The sequence below is a fragment of the Drosophila miranda genome, chromosome 2, assembly GCF_003369915.1.
Source record: "Drosophila miranda strain MSH22 chromosome 2, D.miranda_PacBio2.1, whole genome shotgun sequence".
NCBI classification, from domain to species: Eukaryota; Metazoa; Arthropoda; class Insecta; order Diptera; family Drosophilidae; genus Drosophila; species Drosophila miranda.
In genome coordinates, this window is record NC_046675.1 from 10613206 (window position 1) to 10640331 (window position 27126).

At 50.5% G+C, this 27126-nt stretch overlaps 2 protein-coding genes across 2 annotated transcripts; both read left to right on the top strand.

The window, feature by feature from the left end:
• The first annotated feature begins 990 nt into the window (after positions 1 to 990).
• On the top strand, positions 991 to 3617 carry LOC108156880 (translation initiation factor IF-2, mitochondrial). The gene is made up of 5 exons (XM_017288612.2): positions 991 to 1218; positions 1365 to 1494; positions 1554 to 2122; positions 2178 to 2597; positions 2657 to 3617. The coding sequence occupies exons 1-5, from the start codon at positions 1072 to 1074 to the stop codon at positions 3488 to 3490; spliced, it is 2100 nt and encodes a 699-aa protein (XP_017144101.2). The 5' UTR covers positions 991 to 1071; the 3' UTR covers positions 3491 to 3617.
• Positions 3618 to 5513: 1896 nt separating this feature from the next.
• Positions 5514 to 27032, top strand: LOC108156582 (papilin). The gene is given in 20 exon segments (XM_017288115.2): positions 5514 to 5908; positions 15747 to 15807; positions 15876 to 16054; positions 16118 to 17146; positions 17205 to 17508; positions 17566 to 19855; positions 19858 to 19884; positions 19887 to 21158; positions 21236 to 21415; positions 21754 to 21924; positions 22029 to 23086; positions 23151 to 23334; positions 23390 to 23590; positions 23680 to 23850; positions 24105 to 24673; positions 24738 to 24888; positions 25435 to 25863; positions 25989 to 26147; positions 26212 to 26328; positions 26392 to 27032. Coding segments are annotated over 20 exon segments (8739 nt in total). The 5' UTR covers positions 5514 to 5885; the 3' UTR covers positions 26556 to 27032.
• The last annotated feature ends 94 nt before the right edge of the window (positions 27033 to 27126 follow it).

Here is a 27126-nt window from a genome sequence, read left to right on the forward strand (position 1 = left end):
TATTTTTAATCATTAGCCATTAAGCCATTCACTTACCTTTCATCTCCACGAGACGCAACGATCTCGAATGTCGGGCATTAGGCCAATTTAGTTGAAGTGTTTTTTGTATGATTCCTCACCTTCCAAAGCTCCTGGCATGCGTCCTTGGGATGGGTGGAAATGGCCACCACTTGGCCGTTGGAGAACCCGAGCAATATATAGCTATCCAGGAACCATTTGTGCAGCAGCAGCGATCCGTTGCGATTATGCGATCCACGTTTTGTGGGAGATTCCAGATCAAGGTCAAAGCAATCCGATCATTCGCCATTTCAGCGAAATAGATGTCGGTTTGTCCTGTTTGCTCAGCGAAAAGCTTTCTTCCTCCGATAAAGCGCAAAACGATTCTGTATCGACCAGGCGCCTCACATTATTCGCTGTGGTCGGACGTGCATATATAGCCATGTTGCCTTGCCCCGTGCCAATGGGCCAGCAGCTGCTGCTCTTTTAACCACAAAATACAAGTGGGGGGATCGCGGAGGCCAATTTTAACGCTGATCTTCTCCTGTGCGCCAAAGTTCGTTACAAGCAAATATTGATGGTGGCCTTACCATGCGGGGATTATGAGCTGCACCTGGTGTTCCTTGCGAGACGACATACATAAGATCATAGTCGGAAGAAAGTAGTGGCAAGTGAAGTGGCCGCCAAGTGCCGGACCGCTAAATGCTTCCTGGAAGTTTTGTTTATAATCCTCTTTCCTTTATTTTTGTCAGTAAGTTATGAAAAAAATCTATACAGATATTGATGATATTGATTATCGATGTAGCGCCAATCGTCAGGTATGATATTCTTTAAAGTACACTTTTTGTGCTGTATGACGCAAAATTTCATTACGTGTAGCGTAAAATAAATGGTGCGGTAAAATATAATTGTTGTTACAGCTTGCACCTAAAAGACGCTAGGTGGCGCAGCGTACAGTTTAGTGAAGACTGTCCTAAAAACAGCTGTTGTTATTGTAAAACGGTCACACTTACCTGTTATGTGAAAAAAATAAGTGTGAAGAAATAAATAAATTAAATAAATAAACCATAGAAAATGTTAAGAATAAGCTGTTTATATCGACTACCAAATGCACTGTACTGCCGCCAATCCTTCAGCCATTGGAAACAGGCACCGGCAACGTTTCGGTTATTTCATGTGGACGCCGCACGCCTCAAACGCCGGAAAACAGCCGAAGAGAAGGTAGGTTTGAGAGTAATTGGAAAACATAAATACATTTGTTTTTGTTGTGGAGGAAAAACATTAAGTTATGAATGAAAAATTGATTCGTTGATGGCGTACTTTAAGAATAAACTTTTGTAAGAGGATAGACTCACTAATTTATGTAGAAATCCCCGCGAATTATAGAGTATTCACCGAAGAAAGCGCAGCCGGCGAATGGATTGCCGTCTGGTGGATCGGAAATCTGGAGGCACATGAGCGTGGCGCAGTTGGCCAAGGTGCTGCAAAGGCCAGTCGGTATGTGGACTCTTAAGCCATCTTGTGAGTCAATTTGTAAAGAGTTTACTCTCCCCTAGATGACGTCCAGGAGGCCATGTTGTACGTAAAAGGCGCTGATAACATCGAACCCGCCGCCAAGCTGCCGGATCTCAAAATCATCCAAGAAATAGCTAAAAAGCTGGGAGCCAAGACCCGCGTGGTGGCCACACCAGAAGCATCCTGCGAAGACGATCAGAAGGAGCGTGATGTGACGCCCAGGCCGCCTGCGCCGCCAGAGCTGCTACAGCCTCGCCCCCCCGTTGTCACTGTCATGGGCCATGTGGATCACGGCAAGACAACGCTGTTGGACTCGTTGCGTGGTGCAGATGTGGCAGCTGGAGAGGCTGGTGGTATCACCCAACACATCGGTGCCTTTACTGTGACTCTGGAGAACGGCGAACAGGTCACGTTTCTCGACACTCCGGGCCACGCAGCTTTTAGTGCAATGAGAGCACGCGGTGCTGTGGCCACTGACATCATAGTGCTGGTGGTGGCCGCCGAGGATGGCGTCATGGCGCAGACACGCGAAGTCATCCAGCTGGCCAAGGAGGCGCAGGTGCCCATAATCGTGGCCCTCAACAAGATCGATAAGCCCGAGGCGGATATTGTAAGTCAGTGGGGATCTATCATATTAATGATTCCTAATGTCGCTTGTCTTTCAGGAAAAGAGCAAGCGAGAGCTGGCGCAAATGGGTCTGGCACTCGAGGAGCACGGCGGCGATATCCAGGTCATACCCATTTCGGCTTTAAAGGGCACCAACTTGCAGCTGCTCGCCGAGGCAGTCAGCACACAAGCTACTCTCATGGGGCTGAAGTCGGATCCCTCGGGTCTGGTCGAGGGAATTGTGGTGGAGTCAAAAACAGACCCCCGACGTGGGAAGCTTTCCACTGCCATAGTGTCCCGAGGCACACTACGCAAAGGTTCTGTGCTGCTGAGTGGCTTGGCGCATGCCAAGGTTCGAGGTCTGTTCGACCATAATGGAAAGCCTCTGACTGAAGCGCCTCCTGGTACCCCAGTGGAGATTCTTGGCTGGCGAGAGCTGCCACTGGCTGGCGATCTTATACTGGAGGTGGAAACGGAGGTACTTGAAAAAAGTTGTTTGCACTTTTATACATATTTGAAACATGAAAATTCTTGCAGAAAAAAGCCCATGCAGTGCTGAAGTATCGCGAGCACGAGGCTCAGCAGGAGAAGATCGAGTCCAGCAGCGAGGAGATACGAAAAAAGGATGAGGAGCATCAGGCCACGTATCGGGCAGCGCGCGAGGCCCGTCGCCTAGCAGGACGATTTCGCGTGCGCGGTGGCCAGCGGGTCAAACAGGTGGACGAGAACGAAGGCAAGCCGCGTGTCAGTGTCATCATCAAGGGAGATGTGCATGGCTCTGTGGAGGCGATACTGGATGTGCTGGAGACCTACAGCAGCAACGAGATCTGCCGCCTGGACATTGTGCACTATGGCGTGGGCAACGTAACGGAGGGAGACCTTGAGCTTGCCAAAGCATTCGATGCCATTATCTACGCCTTTGCTGTGGAGACGCCCCAGAACAAGGCCACCAAAGATGTGAATGTGCGAATCTACAATATAATCTATCGGTTGATTGACGATCTGAAGGAGCAACTTAGCAGCAAGCTGCCACCTGTGGAGGTGGAGGAAGTTCTGGGAGAGGCCAACGTACTGCAGAGTTTCAACATCAACGAGGGACGCAAAGAGGTGCCCGTGGCTGGGTGTCGCTGCACCAAGGGCGTACTGAAGAAGGCCAAAAAGTTCCGATTGGTGCGTGACGGGGAAGTTGTCTACGATGGACAATTGGAGTCGATGCGTCATCTGAAGAACGAAGTGGATTCGATCAAAAAAGACGTTGAGTGTGGACTGCGCTTAAGGGATGCCAAGGTGCTGCCGCAGGCCGGCGACATACTCCAATGCTACACCACGCACATGGAGGCCCAGCAAACGGATTGGGATCCAGGTTTCTAGTAGATGAGCGCAGTTTCGAGAATCATCATTAGATTGTTGCCTCTGCCTTGTTATCGCTATTATATACATATAATATCTATAGTTTTCTATTATGTACGGTTTATATAAAACAAATCCCACTATCCGACTTCCTGTTGATCTCGCTGCGACTACTAGAGCTGCTGCCGGCCGCCCAGAGGCACCGCCACAGCCACCCTTCACCCACATGCTTAGAGCTTAGGATACCGATACACAGCGGCAACGGAACTGTCGCCGAGATAAGCCACTCTGACATCGACAGCGAGAGCGAGAGAAGTGCCCCTGGCTGTTCATACCAACGCCTATGACGGAAGCTGCTTAAATGGGTCAAAGCAATGCTAATTGGAGTTCACCCACACCAACCCAGAGCCAGTGGCAGTGGCAGAGGCAGAGCCAGTGGCCATAGACCAGAGCGACTTCTTGCAGATAAACGATTTCCGCTTAGGCCCAGCCAATTAGAGCCAAGTCCTACATTAATGAATGAATGCTTTTTATTTCACTTGTTTCATATTCATATATACAATACATACGAGTATAACTACTATGCTATGTGCGAATTTGTATAATATCAAGTGCGCTCCACATTTCTTGAATCGCTTGCTCTCGCCTTGAAATGCGGATAAATTCATTCCTTTTGCGTTGCGACTTATTAGCTAACTGGGTTCCGACTTTCCCTGGCGAGCCGCTGATAAGAGAGAGTGTATAAATAGAATGTGACGGCAGACTTACATATATAACCGATGCTGGACATTTACATTTACATTCACATTCACAAGATATTTCCTCGAGCGAAATGAAAGAAATCACGCAAAGCATTTTGCAGTCTGCTTCAGGCATCCACATCGAGTTCCTTCCGTTACTCATAGTTTCTTGTGGGGTTGGGGCTTCTATCCGAATCCGATGTACGCACTATCAGGGAACTAAAATTCGGCGGAAGCAGTTGTGGTTGAGATTGGCAGTTGGATTAGAAATATACTATATATATTTAGCTCTAATTGGAATGCGGAAATAGTCACTCAGACTCTGGTGGATATGTGAATTTCATGAATTTATGAATGAACTCGACTAATTTGGTGTAATCGATGCTTTGGTTAACCGATCCGTACCAGCAATGTCGCACGGACAATGCCAGACAGTAATTATCCCACAACCGAACAAAGATCATGTTCACTGGACATCTATATTTGTCTGGGGCCACCTCCTCTCCTCCCTTTCCTTCCCTTCCGTTCAGTTCCGAATGGAGCGTGAAAAATCAAAGTAAACACATCGCACATGTGTTGGCTGCAATTAAACCGAATTGAGATGGTTTTTCTGGTGCAGTTGACTTATGACAAGGATCCGTAAAGGATCCTTCTTCAACTCCTACTCCCACGAATGTTGTCGACATGTGTTCATCTGGGGCGGCACTCGTTAGGCCCGACAAGTAATGCTCGACTCGACTCCGAGTGCATCCCGAACATGTGAGGGCTGGCACAGTAAATCACTTTTTAACACCAACACCAACAGCACTCCGATCGCCGCCACACACACGTGCAACGCATAAAGATCAGCGAGCCAGCCAGCCCCATGGGAGAGAGAACCAGTTGAAGATGTGTGTGCAGCGAAGCGACTGCAAAAAACCGCACTCATCTTCAGTCTCTCATGGGGGCCAAAAGAAGCCGGTTGGTTGGGGCTACGTTAAAGGATCAGCGACAGCCATAAACTTTATATATTTAGTGCGTCTCTCGCCCGAGCACGTTTGCTTTCAGGCTGATTATCGGGGATCTCACAGCAAGAGCTAGTGGAGGAATCCCATTCAATTTGGGTGCGATTAGAGGAGCGGAAACAGCAGCCCGTCCTTTGTGGCGCTATCGCATCGACGGACCGGACCCTATCGGTGGCAGTGGCAGAGTAGTGCCGCTGGCAGCGACGCAGACGCAGCGCGCTGCTGGGGCTGCGCCACTAGTGCTGTTGGGCCTGCTGCGGCTTTCGCTGCTAGTGCCAGTGGCAGACAGAATTAGAGCGATCGTATACGATCCGACTCGATCAGTTGCTGGCGTGCGCTCTAACCCTGCGGGTGTGTGTGATCGAGAACAAGACGACGGGTCCGAGGACGAAATTTAAATCGAAATCGAAATTAATTCAGTGTCATTCCGTATCCTTTCTGGCCATGCGCAGGCGCAAAGTGCAGAATCATTTTCGTTGTGAAGAGTGTGCGAAATAATTAAAACTCAAGTGGCCACGAGCCCGACCGAAAACATTTCAAGTGTCAACCACACAGAACAAGCCTCGATTTAAGTATTTGCGTGCAAAATTCGTGAAATTCCGAGAAGGAGCCGCCCCAACGACGCGGAACGGTTCGATTATTGTGCTATCATCAACAGTAAGGAGCCGCAAAATGGATTTATCGAGGCGGTTGTGGTAAGCATCAGACAAACATGAAACATGTATCTTCTGGATGGGAATACTCTACCAGATGCGGCACGGCACTGCCAGATAAATACAATTGTAACCAGTGACTGTGGCAGTGGTAGTGGCAGCGGCAGTGGCAGATACAGTGGCAAGCTGTGTGTCGTGTTTGGCACGAAATTGATTCCTTTTGTGTTGCTAGCAAATTACTGTGTCAATTGGAATTTTAATTTCATTTGAACTACATGCGCAAACACTTGACATGGCTCCTGGCTGGCTGGATGGTCTCCCAGCTCTTCCCATCGTCTATCCTTGGCATTTTCCTCCAGTGATTGTCCTGTCCACATGTGCGGATGTAGTGTGTGGGAGTGTAGCAGTACGAGCATCCTGGCTACGTGCTCGCTGTGCAACAGGCGCGCTCCGCTCCGTTATTGACACTACGCGTCTGCCATTATCCTGGCCAGCATTTTGTTTGCATGCCAAATTGCATTGCCAACTTAATTGAAGTTTGTTAATGAAAATTGCAACATTTTTCAAACCATTTTCAAAGTCCTCTCTCTGTCGCTCCCCTGCCCCCCAATTCTTGTTCTTGGTTAATGGGTGGTGTGCCTTGATTGCAGATTGCCCAAGTCCTGGTAAAATGTTTCCAATTAGCAATTATGCTTGATATTTGTATCTAATTTTGTGGCTATTTTGTTTTGAGATAATTTTCGTAATTATGCATAATCAAATTTGAAGGATTTAAAGGATACGTGTATGCTAAAGTTAAAAGCGCAAGGGCATCGAAGAGAATTTTGTATTATAGCTAATTTAATCCGTAATTAGGTCGATGGATTCCCCTTTTAGACATCTCAATTTCCGGCTACAGAATTATGTACTTCAAACAGCCAGATCGGTGGCCCTCCCCACTCCCCACTCCCTCCCCCCCATCCGCCAAACAGTGCCCCAGAAAGTAAGCCATTACCTCACCTGTGCCATCACGACAGGCCTTTTTATTTTTCCACTGCCTTTGTTGGCTTTCCAAAAATGTGTGTGCGATTCCGCCACACACAATACAATACCCAGGGAGCCCAGAGAAAAAGAAACCAAATCAAATTTTCGAATGGAAATGTAAATATTTATGCAAAGAGTTGCCTTCGGATTGGGTGCCAGCGTAGGTGAAGTGCGTGCGCTTTGAAGTGCGCCCCCCCTCCCAAAAAAAAGTACCCCATTGCGGCTCCACTGACGGCGATGAAGTGAAACATTCGGAAGGGGCAGAGATGGACAACGTCGGTCAGGGCAGTGCCACTGCCAGTTCAAAGTTGATGGCACTCACCTTACCTCCCAGCAGAGATGCCTTTAAAGATCTTGACGAGGCAGTTGTACGGACTCTCACGCACATGCTGGACATATCTTTCGCATGATCTGAGTCTGGGTCTGAGACAGAGACAGAGGCTGCTCCGGGTTGGATGTTGGATGTTGCCTGTTGACCGCAAGAATTGCGTGCGTTTTATTTTTGGCCAAAGTCATAAAGTTGCCGGTGCCCGACGTCGCCGCCACCGCCGACAACGAAGACGACACCGACACCGACAGCCACACATAAAAGCCCAGAAACTTGTTCCCTCGGGCAGTATCTGGCCGACTGGCAGTTAGCGCATCCATTCGTCAAGTTTTTTAAAGTTTTTCGCGAAAACTATGCTGTGCCCAACCACTTGAAAGCGAAAATCTATCTCTTTACCCGGCCCCGTTGTCAACGGCAGTCGGCAGTCGCGGAGCAGGCCAAGAAGAATCTATGGCCTCAGCTGATTCTGACTATGATGCTGCCACGGCTATGCTCATGCCACGAAATGTGGCCAACACATGACCCGTTAGTCTGGGTTTGGGGACATGTGCCTGCTATCTGCGATTTAATCGGAAATTCTCCGGAAATTATTTATTTATTATTTTTCACCATTTTCTCAAGGCTTTGTAGTTTTCGGATATAATGGAAAAATTCTCGAGAACTTGACAATTGTGTTCGATGATAAAGAAAATCAATTGAGAATCTTGAGTCTTGAAAGCAGCATTCCCCATCTATGTATGTGCGAGTATGTAGGTGATCTGATCAGCCGGCTAGCCCAGACCCCAGGGCCCAGGCGGGTCAACACTCAGAGAGAGATACACACTATACACACCATTATGTCTCTAGTTTAATGGTACAAACTAAACGTTTTAACGCACTCGGTAAATCAGTAACTCTGTATCTGAGTGTATGTCTCTGTCTCGGGCTCTGTGTGTGGCCATTAAGTGGCCGAATAAACTCTACATTAAGCGAAAATTTGTGACTCGTGACGTCTTTGAACTTCAGAGCTCCAGTGTCTCACACGATGCGAAGATCTGGGAAGGAATACTTTCAGAAGAATTTTTCCAGAATCTACGAATAGCTAAGGCATTTGTGCTTAGTCAGTAGTCACTTCGGGGGAATTTGCATGAGTACTCCTCCCATTTGTATATATTTAGAGATATTTCCCATTTTTTATGTACATTTGCAACTATGTATCTGATAGATTTCCCAACACTTTGTTTGTTATGTTTGAACAATAATATTCCGCGGAAACCACTAAATTTTGACCAGCAGCAATAATAACAAACGGAGAATCGGAGGAATAGAATCAACAGGAAAATGCTGCAACACTTAGATACATAGTTGTACATACATGTACACATGTGCATAGTTGCTGTTGCTATTCCAAATTGTTTACTGAGTGGTGATCTGTGTGCTTATACGTATACCCCTGCTGTACTATTTCTATAAACAGTACATTTTCGAAATTTATGCTTTGAAAATGATACACGCAGACCCCCAGTGGTTGCTTTGAAAGAAGACCTTCCAAAACCCTGTAAAACCACGTCCAGTCATTCGCTCGTGTTTGCACTTGGATTGCATAATTGATCCTTAATTGCTATAAATAAATCAGAGATAGCCAAACGATGATCTAATGTGTGAGTGGTGCCGCTGGGTGCTTCTGGGGATTCTCGGGGGAAGTCCGCCTCCGGAAATGCGTCTGCAGATGGAATGGATTTGATTTCATTGGAATATCGAATGATGCGGCAAATGAGTAGCAAATTATGATTCAACAAACGGCACGCCTTGTGCGAGTACGAGTGCGTTGCAGTCCTTCCCCGACCCCTGCTCATTCCATGGCTCAATTACCTCCCAAGTTCATCGCGGCAATGGTGCATGCTGCATTTGCAACATGTGCTGCATGGTGGGGTGCCCCCCATGGTGCCCCCCCATGGCATGCTGGATGATTGCGACAGCGCTCCATGGGGATCAGAAGTTCTTCAGATCCAGATCTGGAGATCTGCAGATCGTTTTCCCATGACTTAATGTTTTATGCTTAATTAACAAAAGACTGCCGACATGGCAGCGTTTAATTATTCCCTAGAGCAGCTCTAAATCAAATGCCAGCCGCATGGTGTCGGTGGCAAATATTTTAATGTTAATATTTACCCCACACACACACAGATCCTCATGCACTGTAAACACGCACAAGCACACAGACAATTAATTCGATAGTCGCCTCAGACGGGGTCGACGTACGCTGCAACGCGGAAGATAAAAAGGATGCCCCAAAATATGCCGCCGCAAAATTGCAGGGGCACAGTGTATAAGCAGGCCAAAAAAAGATACACCCAAGACTGCAAAAATATCCAAAATTTCAGCAGATTCAGGAACGAGGAGTAGGAGCAGGAGCAGGAGTAGGAGGCGCGAGGGGACCACGGTCCCAACAAACGATGCGTCACATGCAGCAAAATGTTCCTAAAAACTCACTGTTCTCGCTGTGGCAGGGAGAAGGAGAGATGGAGAATTGGAGTGCGAGACATTCGTGCAGCAGTGGCGGCGGCGGCAGCGGCAGCGGCAGCGGCAGCAGCAACAAGTGAAACATTTGCCGCCAGCGTTGAGAGCAGGCCAAAGCAGAATAACCCGAAAAATAAAACCCATAAAAATGTTTTGACTGACGACAAGCGACGATCGGTTCTGGCTCTTGAGAGGACGTGATGTGCATCTCGATGACATAAAATGAACCGATTGGAGACCGAATTGATGCCCGTTATAGGGTCAGGGACAGGGACAGGGATGCAGGGTGACTGTACGACCTCTCTCCAGCATCCTCAGCCTGCAATAGCCTCCACCTTCAATTCCTGTCCAAGAGGAATTCGAAAGAAGCGACTGCCACAACTGAAAAGAGTACTGAAGAGTACTCAGTGGAAACAATGCCAGAAAATCCGTAATTGCGCTATAAATCAATGTCTGCTCTACATTTTACCTGCCAGTTAGCTGCTGGCATGATAAAATTTAACGCAATTGGCTTGGCTAACATTTCATTTGAAGGCTATTATAAATAACTTAAATTTGTGTGCGTCAGGCAGCGGAGTTGGTTTTTGTTTGCTCTAAATATAGACTTATTTCGTCAGGCAGTAGGTTGCTGTTGAGTGCCTTCTGGAATAATTATGTTCAGGATTATGTGTTTTTAATGCGAAGATTAATAAGTTTTACTCCCTCAAACCGCCCCGTACATTATTCACTTCATTGCATTGTACATATAAGAGTATAAATTCCTGTATTCAATTAGCATCGCATAAATAATGGGCAAGCATAACTTAATTCCTATAAATAGTTTAATTCCCAGAATACCATTTGTTTGGGAATACTTCTTGGCGTTTTTTTCTATGCGAACTGAATGCTAGTTTGCGCTAATTATGTGCTGAAATATGCCAGATCATGGGGGCATCCTGTGCGCTAATTTCTTTTGAATTTTTTTTCGTTTTATTTTATCATGAATGGTCGCGAAAATGTTTATACAGAGACTTGATGAATCCCTCCTCATACTCCTACTCGAATTTGTGGTGGGTTCAAAGTTCCCTTCTTTGCTCTCCTTCTCCCCTGCTCCAATGCTCTCCCTCCGCCCTCTCTCGAGTGCTATTAGCTATAAGTGAATATACGTACATATACGTACTTGGAGGGAGTCAAGCAGCTTGTTGCAATCTCGAACCGAATGAGTTGGGCAAATAGAAAATTGCCAATGTTTATCCGGGGGGGTCTTTTGGCTGGGATCGACAGAGGGTGTGGTGTGGCCAGGGGGGAAGGGAGCACTGTCGCGACAGCGGCATTATGATGCCTCTAATTAGCTGCCTGGCACAGTGCGGATGCACTTGTGGCAGTCGCATGTTGCACTTCAAGTGGCTGGTGCAACATTTGCCATAAAAAATTTGTTTACAAGTCGAACATTTTGTCAGTGAGTGAAATTTATGGGTCAGTAAGTTGTTTGACGGGGCGGGGGCTCCAGAAGCAAAGTGAAACCGAGGAAAATCTTCACACAGTCGGGCTGGGTCTTTCCCTTTCTGGGACCGACTCTCTCACTCTCTCTCGCTGCGTTTAGCAGGGCATTCTGTTTGCTCATTTGTCCAAACGCGTGACAAATATTTCATTAGGCATTTGTGCACACTTTGTTGCTGCCTGGCACTGTCGGTCGCATGGCAGTTGCTGAAGTGCCTTTTAGCCCCAAAAGCTGCAACTTTGTAGGGCCACAGAGATGGGCAGGAAGAGACTGTTCTGTTGCATAATCTCAGTCAGTACTCTCGGTGTAAACACTTCGGGGCAAAGGCACGAGCGTGCGTATGTTTATTATTTTCACTACTCAATTAAGTTAAATTAATTTTGAAATTGATAATTGCTTGGCCGGGTCCGGGTCTAGGTCTGGCTCTGTGTGGCAACTGTTTGGCTGCCAGTCAAAATGGCTGCAGGAGCAGCATAGGATGCAGGCAAGGGCGCAGCCAAGTGCAATAGCAACGGAGCAACGGAGTGCCAGAGTGGCAGAGGCATAGATATGTCTGTGTGTGCGTTGCTTTATGCAAATGCAATTAAAATTTCAACAATGCAAACATTTACTTCCGTTGCAACAAATGTCGTCGTGCCTGCCCCACCTCCTCCTCCTCCGACCAAGCCTCTGGCAGCCCGCATCTTCATAGAGTCATCATCAAGAGCAGCAGAGGCAGAGCCAGAGGCAGAGGCAGAGGCAGAGGCAGGAGCATCAGAGGCAGCAGCATCAGCAACAGCATTTACCTGGCCACACCTCAGCCACAATTTGGCGTTTTGCATTAGTCTATGTTTGTCTTGCGATAATTGTATGACTATGTAATTGTATTTGAACAAATGTGTGATTGTGTGCGTTTGCCGTGTGTGTCATGAGTGCACCGTGTGTGTGTGTTTGAGTGGCATGCAGGAGCATGCAACACACAGCCACGTATTTGGGTATCCTTTGAACTAATGAGGTAGATCTTCGTCTAATTGCTGGCTGATGCTTTGTGGCCAAATAAAATGCGAATAGACTGAGTGCAATTGGAGCCTGCCTCCTCAAACTAATGAAGCTGATTACGAGTACTTAAGGATACAGAGTGGGCATAAGTATATCCTCTAAGAGTGGAGTGATCTGCAATGGTAGCACACATTTCATCAGGAAGGGCCATTTCAGAGCCTTGCCTTTGGCTGCACTTTGGTTTGGTTGCAATTAAATCAGTTGTTGCAACAAAAATTCCAGTGTTGCTTGCTCCCTTTTTTACAATCAACATAAAACAGAAGAAAATAAAAACAAGCGAAAGGGGCCAGGCAGAAGTCAAATGATTGCAGCTGGCAACTGGGGGCCATGGGCATTCCATCTTCATCAAAGGCCCCGGGAACAGTGGCAGAGGCAGTGGCGGAGGCAGAGGCAGCTGTGCCATCTTCATGGTACACAGCAATGTTGCATGCCTCACTATTCGATTGGCTTCATCCACACAGACACAGACGCAGGCGGCGGATAGGAGGATGTGGTGCATACTTGTGTGCCTCCCCAATCAATTGGCATGGGAAACAGCGGCAAGAATCATCGCTCCTTCTTCTAGGGGCTGCTGCTGCTTCCAAGTGGGTGGTGGAGTGGTTGGTGAAGTGGTTGCCGGAGTGGTTGTTCTGGTGGTTGCCTCATTTGACTGCCTCGACCTCGACTATGAGTCATCTAAACAAAATCAAACGCCACTGGGACCTGTACAGGTGTGAAATCTGCTTCGAATTTATTTGTTCTTGGTAGCCACAATTGTTTAGATTTCGAACTACTCGCCACACACCACACTCGTATCTTTCCGTTGGTTTTTGGGGGTCTTCTACTTTTTTGGGATTCCTTTATTGTTTGCCATGAAATTAAATGTAATTTGTTTTCGTTCTTGAGATTGGCGGCTAAGTGCACGCACTTGTGGAGTAAGTGCCGCCAGCCAGTGCTATTCTTGCGGCTCATTAGCAGGCGCTTTATTTATGATGGCCATTGCAGCATTGCAGCATTCCAGCCCCAGATGCACTTGTTGCCTGCCTCCCAGGCATTTACAAACAATTAAACGATCGTGAATATCTATGGAATGGATGTGAAGTGTATATAAAAAAATATCTTAGAGCTACTTATGAGAACGGGGGGTGTTTCTGTGGCCTGATTTGGTTTCTGCTTACTTCGGTATGCAAGGGATTTAAGCAGTACATGCTCTGTGGGAACGAGTTCTGAAATCTAGAAAATAAAACTCGCTTGAGAGACTTCTTTCAATCAATTTAAAAACTTATTTGTGGCTCCTTTTAAGATGGCCAAATGACTATGATTAGACGCGAAATCATGATTCCAGGTGGAGTCTGATCTAAAAAAAGGGCAGAGCTTTTGCCGCATGCTCCACCCTAAGTCTATGTCCCGATTCCCATTTAAACTATTATCAGCACTTATTGATGCTGCTCCTCCCATCCCGATGCCATTGTGCGGCCGCAGTACAATGAACAATGGATGGCTATTGTGAGGGGGCTTAAGCGGCCCTATTTCTGGCCTCTACCAGTTGCCCTGCCTGTTAATTGGCCCGCTTCGACTGCTGCTTTGATCTTGGCTATTAGCGGGCAAAATCCTTTTCATTCAGGCCGAAAACAGGTCAGAGCCAGGGCAGTGCTTTGTGGCCTGCAGTGCAAAGAACTATTTATTGTTCAATGTCTGGGGGGCAGTGGGGCAGGGCAAAACAAGTACAAGTACAAGTATATCTTGTACTCTTATTATTGTAAAGTTTCCGCCGAATTTAGCATTTCCTCTGTTTGTTTGACATTTATGTGGGGGCTGGCTGTGGATTGTGGCCTGTGGCCGGGACTTTGGCTTCTGTCGGGGGTTTACATGACATGTGTAACTTATTTGACGATTGCGCCAACTGTTTATGCTCGTGTCACGTGGCATCCGCCACATGTGGCAATAACAATATTTTTCCCTCGACTCCCTTGTTCTGGGAACAAGAGGATGTAGAAGATGGAGAAGGATTTTGCGTAATCAGCAGCCGCCGTCGCGTACAACAACGAAATCATGAACTGATTTTGTGGTTTCTGCCGTCTCAGCAGATTTCTGGCTGCTGGCTTCTGCTTTCAGGGGAACTGCCCAATTAATAGCGCTTCTTTTGGAGTTTGTCCCGGCCGTGGTCCTGGTCGTGGTCGGTAGGTAGCAGTGGCATATCCTGTTTCTATGACGCAATGCCATGGGAGGCGTCTGGGTGACGCCGCCTCCAGCGCTCCACGTTCAGCGCGAGCTCAATGGACTGTGAAATGTGTGCCGTTTGCCGTTGCCGTTGCCTTTGTCGTTGTCCTGGTCCTGGTCCTTGCCAAAGCAATAGGTGTCCTGGCATTGGTTTCAAAAGGGAAATGCGCTCAAATTGCATTAAAATGCCAACACAGAAGCATAAAAATTATGGCCACACTTGGCGTCCTGCCCCTGACTCCGGCTGCTGTCATAAGCAGCACGCCTGCTGTGCCACCAAGGACCAGGCACCAGGCACCAGGCACCAGGCACCATGCACCAGGACGGAAGGAGCAAGCGCCATCCGTCGAAGGCGTCCAAGCGTAACAAAACGAAGGCTCTCCTCCTTGCACGCAGCGTCAGAAATTAAATTGGCAAGCCCCCAACAATGGGGCAAGGCAAGCTTTGCCTGTGCAACATTGAACGCTTTTGACATATTCACGCAACTTGTCCTCGGGCGTGTCGTCCTCCTTGGCCTCGGCTGCCACTGCCACTGCGGCTGCCTCTGCTGCTGCTGCTGCGGCGTCTCCCTGTCTGCGGCATAATCATATATTCTCCGGCGTGGTACTTATTATTTGCCTGTTCTTTTCCTTTCCTCTGCTTTCCTGCTCCTCCGTTTTTCGTGTTTGCTTTTTTTTTGGCAAATCGGCAGGAAGTGCTGCTAAATTATGTCTTGTTTATGTGGCATTGCATATTTATGGTCGCCCCGGCGCATAATAAAAAATTGTTACCGAAGAAATTGCAAATTTTACTTGACCAAGTCTTGCGATATTCTGTTCCCCCTTACCCCTGCCAACCCCCCGCTATCCAGTGACCTGCTGGCTGCACTCGCATCCCACCCTCTTCTGCATTTTTGTGGCAAAAACAAGTTCAATGTTTGCTTGCTCTGGCCAGAGAGAGCATAAACAAGTTCATCATGTTGCCTTTTGTCGCTGGGAAGCCGAAGCCCCACAAAAGTTTATTTGTGCCCCTTCGCTGGACGTGCTCCGGCCTGGTGTGGTGTGGTGTGGTGTGGTCTCTCTTTGAGAAAGTCCCCAACCCACAGTGCACACAGTCCACTGTCCACAGTCCCTTTCCGCCTGTTGCTTCGTCTTTAATGAGTCTGTAGATGTCCAAGCATGCGGCAAAGTCAACAAATATTTGCAACAAGTCAACACGTGACGCAGTGTCGTTGGGTTTAATGAATGGAACCTAGTATTGGCTCTCTGTTATTGGGCGAGGTTATGGCTTTGAGTGGCGTTTAATTAAATCGATTTCCACTTTCCTCATTTCAGTACAACTGCCTTGATAGCATTCATTGTACTGGCTGGCATACCCGACTCCCAGAGTAGATTTGTAAGTATAGCCAAACGATTCCCCAAAGGTCTTTCCCTGATCCCATTCACTGAACGCCCCATACACAGCCCGGACTGAGACAAAAAAGACAATATGGCGCGAATATGTATTTGCCGGAGAGTTCCGTGACGCCCGGCGGAGAGGGCGACGATCCCAATGAGTGGACGGAATGGAGCTCGCCCTCGGACTGCTCCCGAACATGTGGAGGCGGTGTGTCCTACCAGACGCGCGAATGCCTGCGCCGAGAGTGAGTAGAATGCCCCACAGATCCTATAGAATCCCTTTTCCGAGCTAGTCCCTAATCCATCAGCTACAATGGCGAGGCAGAGTGCAGCGGCGGCAATCGTCGCTACTATTCGTGCAACACGCAGGACTGTCCGGAGGAGGACCCCGACTTCAGGGCCCTGCAGTGCTCGCGCTTCGACGACCAGAGGTTCGACGGAGTCATGTACGAGTGGGTGCCCTACTTGGGTGCCCCGAATCCGTGCGAGCTGAACTGCATGCCCAAGGGCGAGCGCTTCTACTATCGCCAGAAGGAGAAGGTCGTCGACGGCACCCGTTGCAACGACAAGGACAACGACGTGTGCGTCAACGGACAGTGCATGCCCGTGGGCTGCGACATGATGCTGGGCAGCGATGCCAAGGAGGACAAGTGCCGCAAGTGCGGCGGCGACGGCAGCACCTGCAAGACCATCCACAATACCTACAGCTCCAGTGATCTGGCCCCCGGCTACAACGATCTGCTGCTCGTGCCCCAGGGCGCCACCAACATTAAAATCCTGGAAACTGCGCCGTCGAACAACTATCTGGCCTGCCGCAACCTGTCGGGCCACTACCATCTGAATGGCAACTGGCGCATCGACTTCCCCCGCCCCATGTTCTATGCGGATTCGTGGTGGAACTACCAGCGTAAGCCCATGGGATTTGCCGCCCCCGATCAGTTGACCTGCCCCGGCCCCATCTCCGAGAGCATCTTCATCGTGATGCTGGTGCAGGAGAAGAACGTGAGCATAGACTACGAGTACAGCATTCCCGAGTCCCTGAGCCACAGCCAGCCGGACACCCACACGTGGACGCATCGCGAGTTCGGTCCGTGCAGCGCCTCCTGCGGCGGCGGCACTCAGTCGCGCAAGATCACGTGCAACAACCGCGTCAACCTCCAGGAGGTCGATGCGGCTCTCTGCGAGAAGGAATCCAAGCCCGCTGAAGAGCAGGCCTGCGGCACAGAGCCTTGTGCCCCACACTGGGTGGAGGGCGAGTGGAGCAAGTGCTCCAAGGGCTGCGGCTCTGATGGCTTCCAAAATCGAACAGTCACCTGCGAACGAATCTCCTCCGATGGGTAAGAGTCAGCTGATCATTAATCGAAGGATCAATCCTAATAAAGGTTTATCTATCAGCGAACATACGGTTGAGGACGATTCAGTGTGCCTGAAGGAGGTTGGCAACAAGCCTGCCACTGCCCAGGAATGTAATCGGGATGTCAAGAACTGCCCGAAGTACCACTTGGGTCCCTGGACACCCTGCGACAAATTGTGCGGCGAGGGCAAGCAGACCCGCAAGGCCACCTGCTTCATCAAGGAGAACGGAAAGAAGCGTGTCCTGCCCGACGAGGACTGTGTGGAGGATAAGCCAGAGGTGGAGAAGACCTGCCTTCTGACCCCTTGCGAGGGTGTTGACTGGATCATCTCCCAATGGAGTGGAGTAAGTATTAGAGAGACATTTTTCCTAGATCCCTACTAATGTGGCATCATCTTTTAGTGCAATGCTTGCGGCCAGAACACGGAGACCCGCACCGCTATTTGTGGGTCAAAGGATGGCAAGGAATATCCAGAGGAGTTCTGTCAGCCAGAGGTACCTTCTCTGTCCAGACCCTGCAAATCGCCCAAGTGCGAGGCGCAGTGGTTCTCATCGGAGTGGAGCAAGTGCTCCTCCGCCTGCGGCAAGGGTGTTCAGTCTCGCATCGTCATCTGCGGAGAGTTCGATGGCAAAACCGTGACCCCAGCCACCGACGACACCAAGTGCAACAAGGAAACGAAACCGGAGTTGGAGCAAGATTGCGAGGGCGAGGAGAAGGAGTGCCCTGGAGAATGGTTCACTGGACCATGGGGCCAGTGTAGCAAGCCCTGCGGCGGAGGTGAACGTACTCGCGAGGTATTGTGCCTTGCCAATGGCACCAAGGCCCTGAACTGCGACGAATCCAAGCTGGAATCCATATCCGAGAAGTGCAATTCCGAGGCCTGCACTGAAGATGAAATCCTGCCCCTGACAAGCACCGACAAACCCATTGAGGACGATGACGAGGACGACTGCGATGAGGATGACATGGAATTGGTCACAGATAGTCTGCCAGGCGATCAGAAGATTTCCGACGGTGTCGATCTCGACGATGATGCCAAGACGGAGTCCACGCTCTTCACCGAAGAACTGATGCTAAGCGATAGCCCCGATACGACTGCATTCGATGAGTCTGCCTCGACTGGCACTACGGTTGAGGGATCAGGAGATGATGAGTCCACGACGGACAGCGGTATTTCGACCGAAGGAAGCGGAGACGATGAGGAAACATCTGAATCATCTTCAGATGCGTCAACAGACGTGTCCGGCTCCACAGATGCGTCGAGCTCCAGCGAATCAAGCGACGCCACATCCGATGCCCCTGCATCAACAGTCTCCGATTCTAGTGAATCTACCGATCAATCCACTGATGTTTCTGGTGGCTCGACAGACGCATCGAGCGCCACTGAATCGTCCAGCTCAGTGGATACCTCTGAATCTACAGATTCTTCCAGCTCTACAGATGTGCCCGCCTCGACGGATGTCTCAGGCTCCACAGATACTTCAGACTCCACAGAGGCTTCTAGCTCAACGGACTCATCCAGCGAATCTTCAGACTCCTCTGACAAGACATCTGATACCAGCGAATCATCCACTGATGCGGCTTCGTCATCGGCGTCTGATTCCAGCGACACCACTGAAGGTTCTACCGATTCCACTGACGTTTCCAGCTCAACGGAGAGCTCCTCTGACAGTACCAGTGATGGCACTTCGTCTTCGACCGATTCTTCTGCATCGACTGAATCCACTTCCGAAGAAACCACGGAAACTACACCCGAAACCTCGACCGACACAACTGAGTCCTCAACCCTGGATGCATCTTCAACCACTGATTCTTCCTCCACGAGTGATGCTTCATCCAGCACCGATGCTTCTTCGACCAGTGGAGCTTCAAGCGAGAGTTCATCAGATGGCAGCTCATCAGACACTACCGATACCACACCTTCCTCCTCCTCTTCCGGCTCGGACAGCACTGAAACCACTGAGTTGTCGAGCGACGGATCGACGACTGAGGGCGGAAGCACTGTTGAAGGTTCCACTGATGTCAGCTCCAGCGATGGATCCACCGAATCTCCCGAATCAACCTTGTCCACGGAATCGACAGAGGCAGCGAGCACGGGCTCAACAGAAAGCACTGAGGCTGGATCAAGCGAAGGCTCAACCACAGAAGGAAGCACTGTTGAGGATGTATCTAGTTCCACAAGCTCATCAGATGCCACGGAATCGACTTCCACAGATTCATCATCATCCACTGACGTTTCTGGATCAACAGATCAATCCGAATCCACCGAATCCACAGATTCGGGATCCTCGGGATCTACCGATGCTTCTGAGTCTACAGAAAGCGGAGGCACCACTGACACCACTGAGAGTGGCCCGACCGAGGAGAGTACCTCCGAAGGATCCACCGATAGCACCACTGAGGGATCTACAGACAGCTCCCAGTCCACGGAGCTTGGAAGCGGTACCAGCGACATTTGGAGCTCCACTGACAATGAGGAAGAGTCAAGCACTCCCAACACCTGGGAGTCGGCCATCACCAAGGACAAGCCCCGCAAGTGCAAGCCCAAGAAGAGGGACTGCGTCAAGTCCGAGTACGGATGCTGTCCAGATGGCAAGACCACGCCCAAGGGACCTTTCGATGAGGGCTGTCCCATTCCCAAGACTTGCGCTGACACCAAATACGGTTGCTGCTTGGACGGAGTATCCCCGGCCGAGGCAAGAACAACAAGGGTTGTCCCAAATCCAATGCGCCGAGACTCTCTTCGGGTGCTGTCCCGACAAATTCACCGCTGCCGAGGGCGAGGACAACGAGGGATGTCCCGAGACAACCACCGTGCCACCCACCACAACCACGGAAGAGTCACTGCCAGAATCCACCACCGAGATCGAGGGATCCGGTGGAGACTCCACTCAGGCACCCGATCTTGAGGGCAAGTCCTGCTCCTTCGCCGAGTTTGGCTGCTGTCCGGATGCCAAGACCCCGGCGAAGGGCAAGAACTTCGAAGGCTGTGACGCACCAGCAGAAGGACCCAAGGGCTGCGATCAGTCCGAGCATGGATGTTGTCCGGATGGTCGCACACCTGCCGCTGGTCCTGGAGGTGAGGGCTGCGCGGCCTGCACTCGCGAACAGTTCGGCTGCTGTCCCGACTCTGAGACACCGGCTCATGGACCCAACGGCGAGGGCTGCTGCCTGGACACGTCCTTCGGCTGCTGTCCCGACAATATTCTGGCTGCCCGAGGACCCAACTTCGAGGGCTGCGACTGCCACTACACTCCTTACGGCTGCTGTGCGGACAAGAAGACTGCCGCCCGTGGATACAACCAGGAGGGATGTGCCTGCGAGACCACTCCGCACGGCTGCTGTCCCGACAAGATCACGGCCGCCAAGGGACCCAAGTTCGACGGCTGCCCCTGCGAGACCACGCAGTTCGGCTGCTGCCCAGACGGACTCACATTCGCCAAGGGACCCCACCACCACGGCTGCCACTGCACCCAGACGGAGTTTAAGTGCTGCGAGGACGACAAGACACCGGCCAAGGGTCCCAACTTCGAAGGATGCACGTGTGTGGAGAGCAAGTTTGGCTGCTGTCCCGATGGCATCAGCAGTGCCACGGACGAGAAGTTCGGCGGCTGCGAGAATGTCCAGGAGCCACCGCAGAAGGCCTGCGCCCTGCCCAAGGAGACGGGCACCTGTGGCAACTTCAGCGTCAAATACTACTTCGATACCAACTACGGCGGATGCGCTCGGTTCTGGTATGGCGGCTGCGATGGCAATGCCAATCGCTTCGAGACGGAGGCGGAGTGCAAGGACACCTGCCAGGAGTACACCGGACAACATGTGTGCCTGCTGCCCAAGAGCGTCGGACCGTGCCAGGGCTTCACCAAGAAGTGGTACTTCGACACCGACCGCAACCGGTGCGAGGAGTTCCAGTACGGCGGCTGCTACGGCACCAATAACCGATTCGATAGCCTCGAACAGTGCCAGGGCACATGTGCTGTCAGTGAGAGTATCCGTAAGTCGAACTGTCTAACTGTCTGACGGTGTGGCCGTGTCCTCCAATCTAAACTAAACTTCTGTTTCCGCCTGCAGCCACCTGCGAACAGCCTGTGGAGAATGGACCTTGTGCCGGAAACTATGAGCGTTGGTACTACGACAACCAGACCGACATCTGTCGTCCCTTCACCTACGGCGGTTGCAAGGGCAACAAGAACAACTATCCGACGGAGCACGCCTGCAGCTACAGTTGTCGCCAGCCGGGCGTACTCAAAGGTTTGGGATCTGATCTATTTCCATCTTTCGTTTTACCTGTTCTGTACTATTGGGGAGTTACCGGCAATGTGTTGCTTGGGGTTATTGTTAGTCTTAAGCTTAAGCCTGATTCTCTATCCTGGTTAACGGTATGTTCTTCCTACACTCTCCTTTTCCTCCTATTGCTTGAACTTGGTTTATTGTATGCGCATGATTGCTTGCTTGGTTACTTGCTATGCCGAATACCCGTATCCGAACACCCGTTCCGTATCCTGAATCTACACCTGCATCCTTCCTGCACCTACCACCTACCACCTACCACCTATGACCCACCACCACCAACACCACCAAAACCTCAGAGCAATGCTCACTTCCTAAGCAAACTGGTGATTGCAGCGAACGGCACGCCAGGTGGCACTTCTCCGAGAGCGAGAAGCGCTGCGTGCCCTTCTACTACACTGGTTGTGGTGGCAACAAGAACAGCTTCCCCTCATTGGAGTCCTGCGAGGACCATTGTCCCCGGCAAGTTGGTAAGCTTTAAATGTTGTTGTGGCTGCTTTCAATGTGTGCACCGAAGCCTCGCCAGAACATACGTTCGATTAACACACTCTCCTCCTCTGTGTGTGTGACTTAGCCAAGGACATCTGCGAGATCCCCGCGGAGGTGGGAGAATGCGCCAACTATGTCACCGCCTGGTACTACGACACCAAGGATGAGAGCTGTCGCCAGTTCTACTACGGCGGCTGCGGCGGCAACGAGAATCGCTTTGCCAGCGAGGATGCCTGCCTGGCGCGCTGCGAGAAGAAGCCCGAACCCCCAACGCCACCCCCAGCCCCAGCCCCCAGCACCGTGGATGTGTGTCGCGAGCCCGCGAGCGTCGGAGACTGCGATCAGTACACCCTCAAGTGGCACTTTGACGGAGAGAGCGGCGCATGTCGCCAGTTCTACTATGGCGGCTGTGCTGGCAACGGCAATCGCTTTGAGACTGAGTCCGACTGCCAGGCGCGCTGTGTCAGCCCCCAGGCTCCACCACCAGAGACTAGACGACCTGCTCCGCCAGAGACTAGGGAGCCTCCTCCATCTGCTGCTGTCCACCAGTGTGATCAGCCAGCTGCCGCGGGCGACTGCGATCAGTATGTGCTCAAGTGGAACTTCAACGCGACTGCCGGTCGCTGCCAGCAGTTCTACTATGGCGGCTGCGGCGGAAACGATAACCGCTTCGAGTCTGAGCAGGATTGCTCGGCTCGCTGCGCTCCCAGCGTAGATAATCGTTTCGGAGAACCAGAGCCAGAACCCGAGGAGCCCCGCTCAGAGCCGGATACGGCCAAGTGCTTCCTACCCGCCGAATCGGGCAACTGCTACGACAACGAGACCCGCTGGTTCTACAACAGCCAGGAGGGACTCTGCGACGAGTTCGTCTACTCGGGCTGCGGCGGCAATGCCAACAGCTATGCCACCGAGGAGGAGTGCCAGAACGAGTGCAATGATGCCCAGACCACCTGCTCCCTGCCACCGGTGCGCGGTCGCTGCGATGACATCTCTCGTCGCTGGTACTTCGACGAACGCAGTGGCGCCTGTCACGAGTTCGAGTTTACCGGCTGCCGCGGCAATCGCAATAACTTCGTTTCCGAGAGGGAATGTCTGGGCTATTGCCGGGATCAGGCACTATCCGAGCCCCAACCACCAGCACCGGTAAGTTCTTTATCAGCAAAGACTACTGACAGTCTCAAAAAATAAACATTTCTCTTTCCTGCAGACCTACTCCGTGTGCACTCAGGCACCGGAGGCCGGAGAGTGCGATAATCATACCACGGCTTGGTTCTACGACAACGAGAAGATGGCCTGCACGGCCTTCACCTACAGCGGCTGTGGCGGAAACGGAAACCGCTTCGAGACGCGCGACCAGTGCGAGAGGCAGTGCGGCGAGTTCAAGGGAGTGGGTAAGTGTATGGATAGGGAACCTCATCTTTCAGGTGCTTTAATACTTTGCGTTAGACGTTTGCAATGAGCCTGTGACTACGGGGCCCTGCACTCAGTGGCAGACCCGCTACTATTTCAATCGCGATTCCCGTACCTGCGAGCCGTTCACCTACGGTGGATGCGATGGAACCGGAAATCGCTTCGGTGATCTGTACGAGTGTCAAACTGTTTGCATTGCGGCCCGCGAGCCGGAGCCGTCAGTGGGTACGGTCAAAGGTAACGTTTTGATGAGTGACGTGCGCCCAAAGGGACAATTGGTTAACAGATTCTCTTGGTTTTCCCCCCTCCCCCGATGGCGTAAGTAGAGATATGTTTGCTGCCCCTGGTAACCGGCCGATGCAATGGACCGGCGGTGCAGGAGCGTCGTTGGTATTACGATGATGAGCGCGGCACCTGTGTGTCCTTCATCTACTCGGGTTGCTCCGGCAATCAGAACAACTTCCGTTCGTTTGAGGCATGCACGAATCTCTGCGGAAGTAAGCCTGCACACCAGCTAAATGCACTCCACTCTGCACCCCAGAACACCACCACCCTCCAAATGCATCCAATTTCGCACCTTGCACTCTGCCCACCTTCAACCTGCTTGATTTTTAGTAGAACTATTAGAAGTAGCATCAGTAGTCTTGATTAGTAGTGCACTTTCACTAGCTCTAAGATTGCACGGGTCTTTGGGATATCTTCAGAATGTTGGTCTGCACAAGGCTGATCCTTTACGTTCCGTTCCCCACAGGGCCCGTTGACAACGAGATTGACAACGAAATTGGACAGGGTCGCTGCGAGAGCTTCGAGAACGAGTGCCGTGAACTGCGCTGTCCTTATGGCGTTCGCCGTGAGGCCGACCGATCCCAGCCGGAGTGCACGAAGTGCCTGTGCGAGAACCCGTGCGAGAGCTACTCCTGCCCCGAGGGTCAGCAGTGTGCCATTGAGATTGCCAACACGGGAGATCGTCAGTTTGCGCCTGTCTGCCGCGACATTAACAAGCCCGGAGTCTGCCCCGGACTGGCGGCCAATGCCAGCAACTGTGCCCAGGAGTGCTACACCGATGCTGACTGCCGTGGCGAGAACAAGTGCTGCAGCGATGGCTGTGGCTATCTCTGTGTGCAGCCAGCCCGCCCCACCCAGCGGCCCAGCACTCGTGCCCCAACTGTCGTCTATCCGGGCGATAGCAGGGCCGCTCTGGAGCCCAAGCAGCCGCAGGAACTGGATGTCCAGACCTCCATCGGTGGCATCGCCGTGCTGCGATGCTTCGCCACTGGCAACCCAGTCCCCAACATCACCTGGTCGCTCAAGAACGTGGTGGTACGACTCCAAAGACAGAACTCGCTCTTCAGACACTTTAGTTTTTGTTCAAAATCCTCTACAGATCGATACGAACCAAGGACGCTATGTCTTGACGTCGACAGGTGATCTGACCATCGTGCAAGTGCGTCAAACCGACGATGGCACTTATGTCTGTGTGGCCAGCAATGGCCTGGGCGAGCCCGTGCGACGTGAGGTTGCCCTCCAAGTGACAGGTACGTGCTGACTTTTCTATGTTAAGGCATTTCATTTCCTTCAAAAGGGATCTTGCATCTCATGCATGGAATGTATAATTATTGTCGATCTTTGTGAAGGGAAATTTCAGATTCGGCTTATTCGAAGAATCTGTTTATAAACGATGCTTATGATTACTCGAAAAAATATTACTCACAAAATAGTATTCGCGTACTTCCTTTCCTTTTTGTCTGTTTTGTACGAGTTTGAACACATCGCCTTCGAAGTTTAAATTGAATATTCAAAGAATATGCCGCTTTAAAAATACGAAAAATGAATAATTAAGACTAATATTCGCTGCAGCCAGAAATGAATCAAAATTTCATCATCGCATTTTCTTGAATTCTAAGAAATCTGAGCATTGGGTATTAATTACAGTCGGAACATCGACTGTGGAGTTCTTATTGGTTTTTCTTGTATTTTTCGTGTTTGGTGTTGGCCTTATAACTAACTGCTTTTTACTGCATTCTGTGTGCATGCTTGCTTGCTTCTAATCCCTTTGCTTGTCGACGACTTGGTGATGGTAGAACCCGTTGACACCGCCGCATACGTGTACGGCAACAAGAACATTACTCAGATCGTGCAGTTGAACAGACCGGCGGTGATTCGCTGCCCAGCCGGTGGCTATCCGCAGCCGCACGTTAGCTGGTGGCGCAACAACAACCTGTTCGGCAACCGGGAGCGTGGACGGGCTGAGATGGCACGCGACTTCTCGCTGCTGTTCCGCTCCATCCAGCTGTCGGATCTGGGTCTGTACACCTGCGAGGTGTACAACAAGCGGGGACGCCCCGTCTCGCTGCGTGTCACGCTGAAGGCGGTGGGTCCCGCTCGGGCCCTGACCAACGAGGATGCCCAGTACTTGCAGTATGTGATAGATCCGGCCACGGCGCCGGTCACACAGAGACCCAGCTACCCCTATAGACCATCTCGTCCGGTCTATGTGCCGCCGCCGACAGGTAAGTGGATTTGCATGTTTTGGATTGCCTTGGATTTTACGTGTTTCTTGACTGTTTTATGTTCGAAATCCCATTGATGTTTGGGGACTTGTAGTAATTGGTTTCTCCCCTTTTTCTGCTCTTAGTGAATGCCCAGGCTCTGGTGGCACTGGATCCTAAGAACAGCTACTCTCCAGGTTCCACCATCGCCCTTAGCTGCTCGGTGCAGGGTTATCCAGAACCAAATGTGACATGGACCAAGGACAACACACCGCTGTACAGCAACGAGCGCATACAGATTACATGTGAGTAGAGTCAGAACTTCCTTAAGAACACTTTTTGATATCGAATACCCTTTGACGACTACAGCCCAGCCCCATCGACTGGTTGTCAGCGATGTGAGCACCGAGGATACAGGCATATACGGCTGCAAGGCTAGTAATGCATTCAGCTACAGCGTCAGCAAGGAGACGGTTACCATCCAATGTAAGTCAAGAAACAAGGTTTATTGTTTGGTAATTTACATTCCCGTTTTGTGTGTCCTTCTAGCTGTCATACCTGTATCGCCCGAGTGCATTGACAATCCGTTCTTTGCCAACTGCAAGCTGATCGTGAAGGGAAGGTACTGCATCAACCAGTACTATGCCCAGTTCTGCTGTAGATCCTGCACGCTGGCCGGCCAAATTGCGCAGCCCCATCCCAATGCGCTGTAATTCCACGCACTACGCACACAAGAGAAGCAGAATTTTTGAATTGAGTTTAAGCACACCGACACAAGAATAACTAGCATCCTCAGGGCACCCCACCCACCCCCGAAACGAAGTGGGCGGGGCGGCCACTTCAAAAGCAGAGAGACCAAAAAGCCAACACCTACTCGTATATAGCCATAGCCTTAGCCTGACAGATCAAGAACGAACGAAAAGAACATTTAATTTAGTATATACGATGAAATATCTGCCTACTTCCAGAACAAATTCAAAATAGTATTAGTGTTTTTTATGTTTGTGTTCCTATTTATTCTTGAATAACGTTACAATTCAATCCATCGAGGAAAGCGGCTAAAACGAATTTTCATTTTACTTTCTTAGCATCTACGATCTATTTGTGCAACGAGTAAAGCATTTAAGCCTAAAACAAATAATTGTAAATAAATTAAAACTACATAATAAAGAGTGCATATGTATAAAAAAGTGCCTTCCTCCATAAAGGGGGGCTGCACGAATACCATTTGAAAGTGTCCCAACATCTGGCAACGCTGTGTGGCAAGGGGTTTGGTATCGTATT

What these genes read in the sequence shown, in the direction of transcription:
- LOC108156880 (XM_017288612.2), top strand. Translation starts at nt 1,072, where the DNA reads ATGTTAAGAATAAGCTGTTTATATCGACTACCAAATGCACTGTACTGC. An exon ending in GGAAAACAGCCGAAGAGAAG is followed by an intron (nt 1,219 to 1,364) that starts GTAGGTTTGAGA and finishes TAATTTATGTAG; the next exon opens with AAATCCCCGCGAATTATAGA. An exon ending in TACTGGAGGTGGAAACGGAG is followed by an intron (nt 2,598 to 2,656) that starts GTACTTGAAAAA and finishes AAATTCTTGCAG; the next exon opens with AAAAAAGCCCATGCAGTGCT.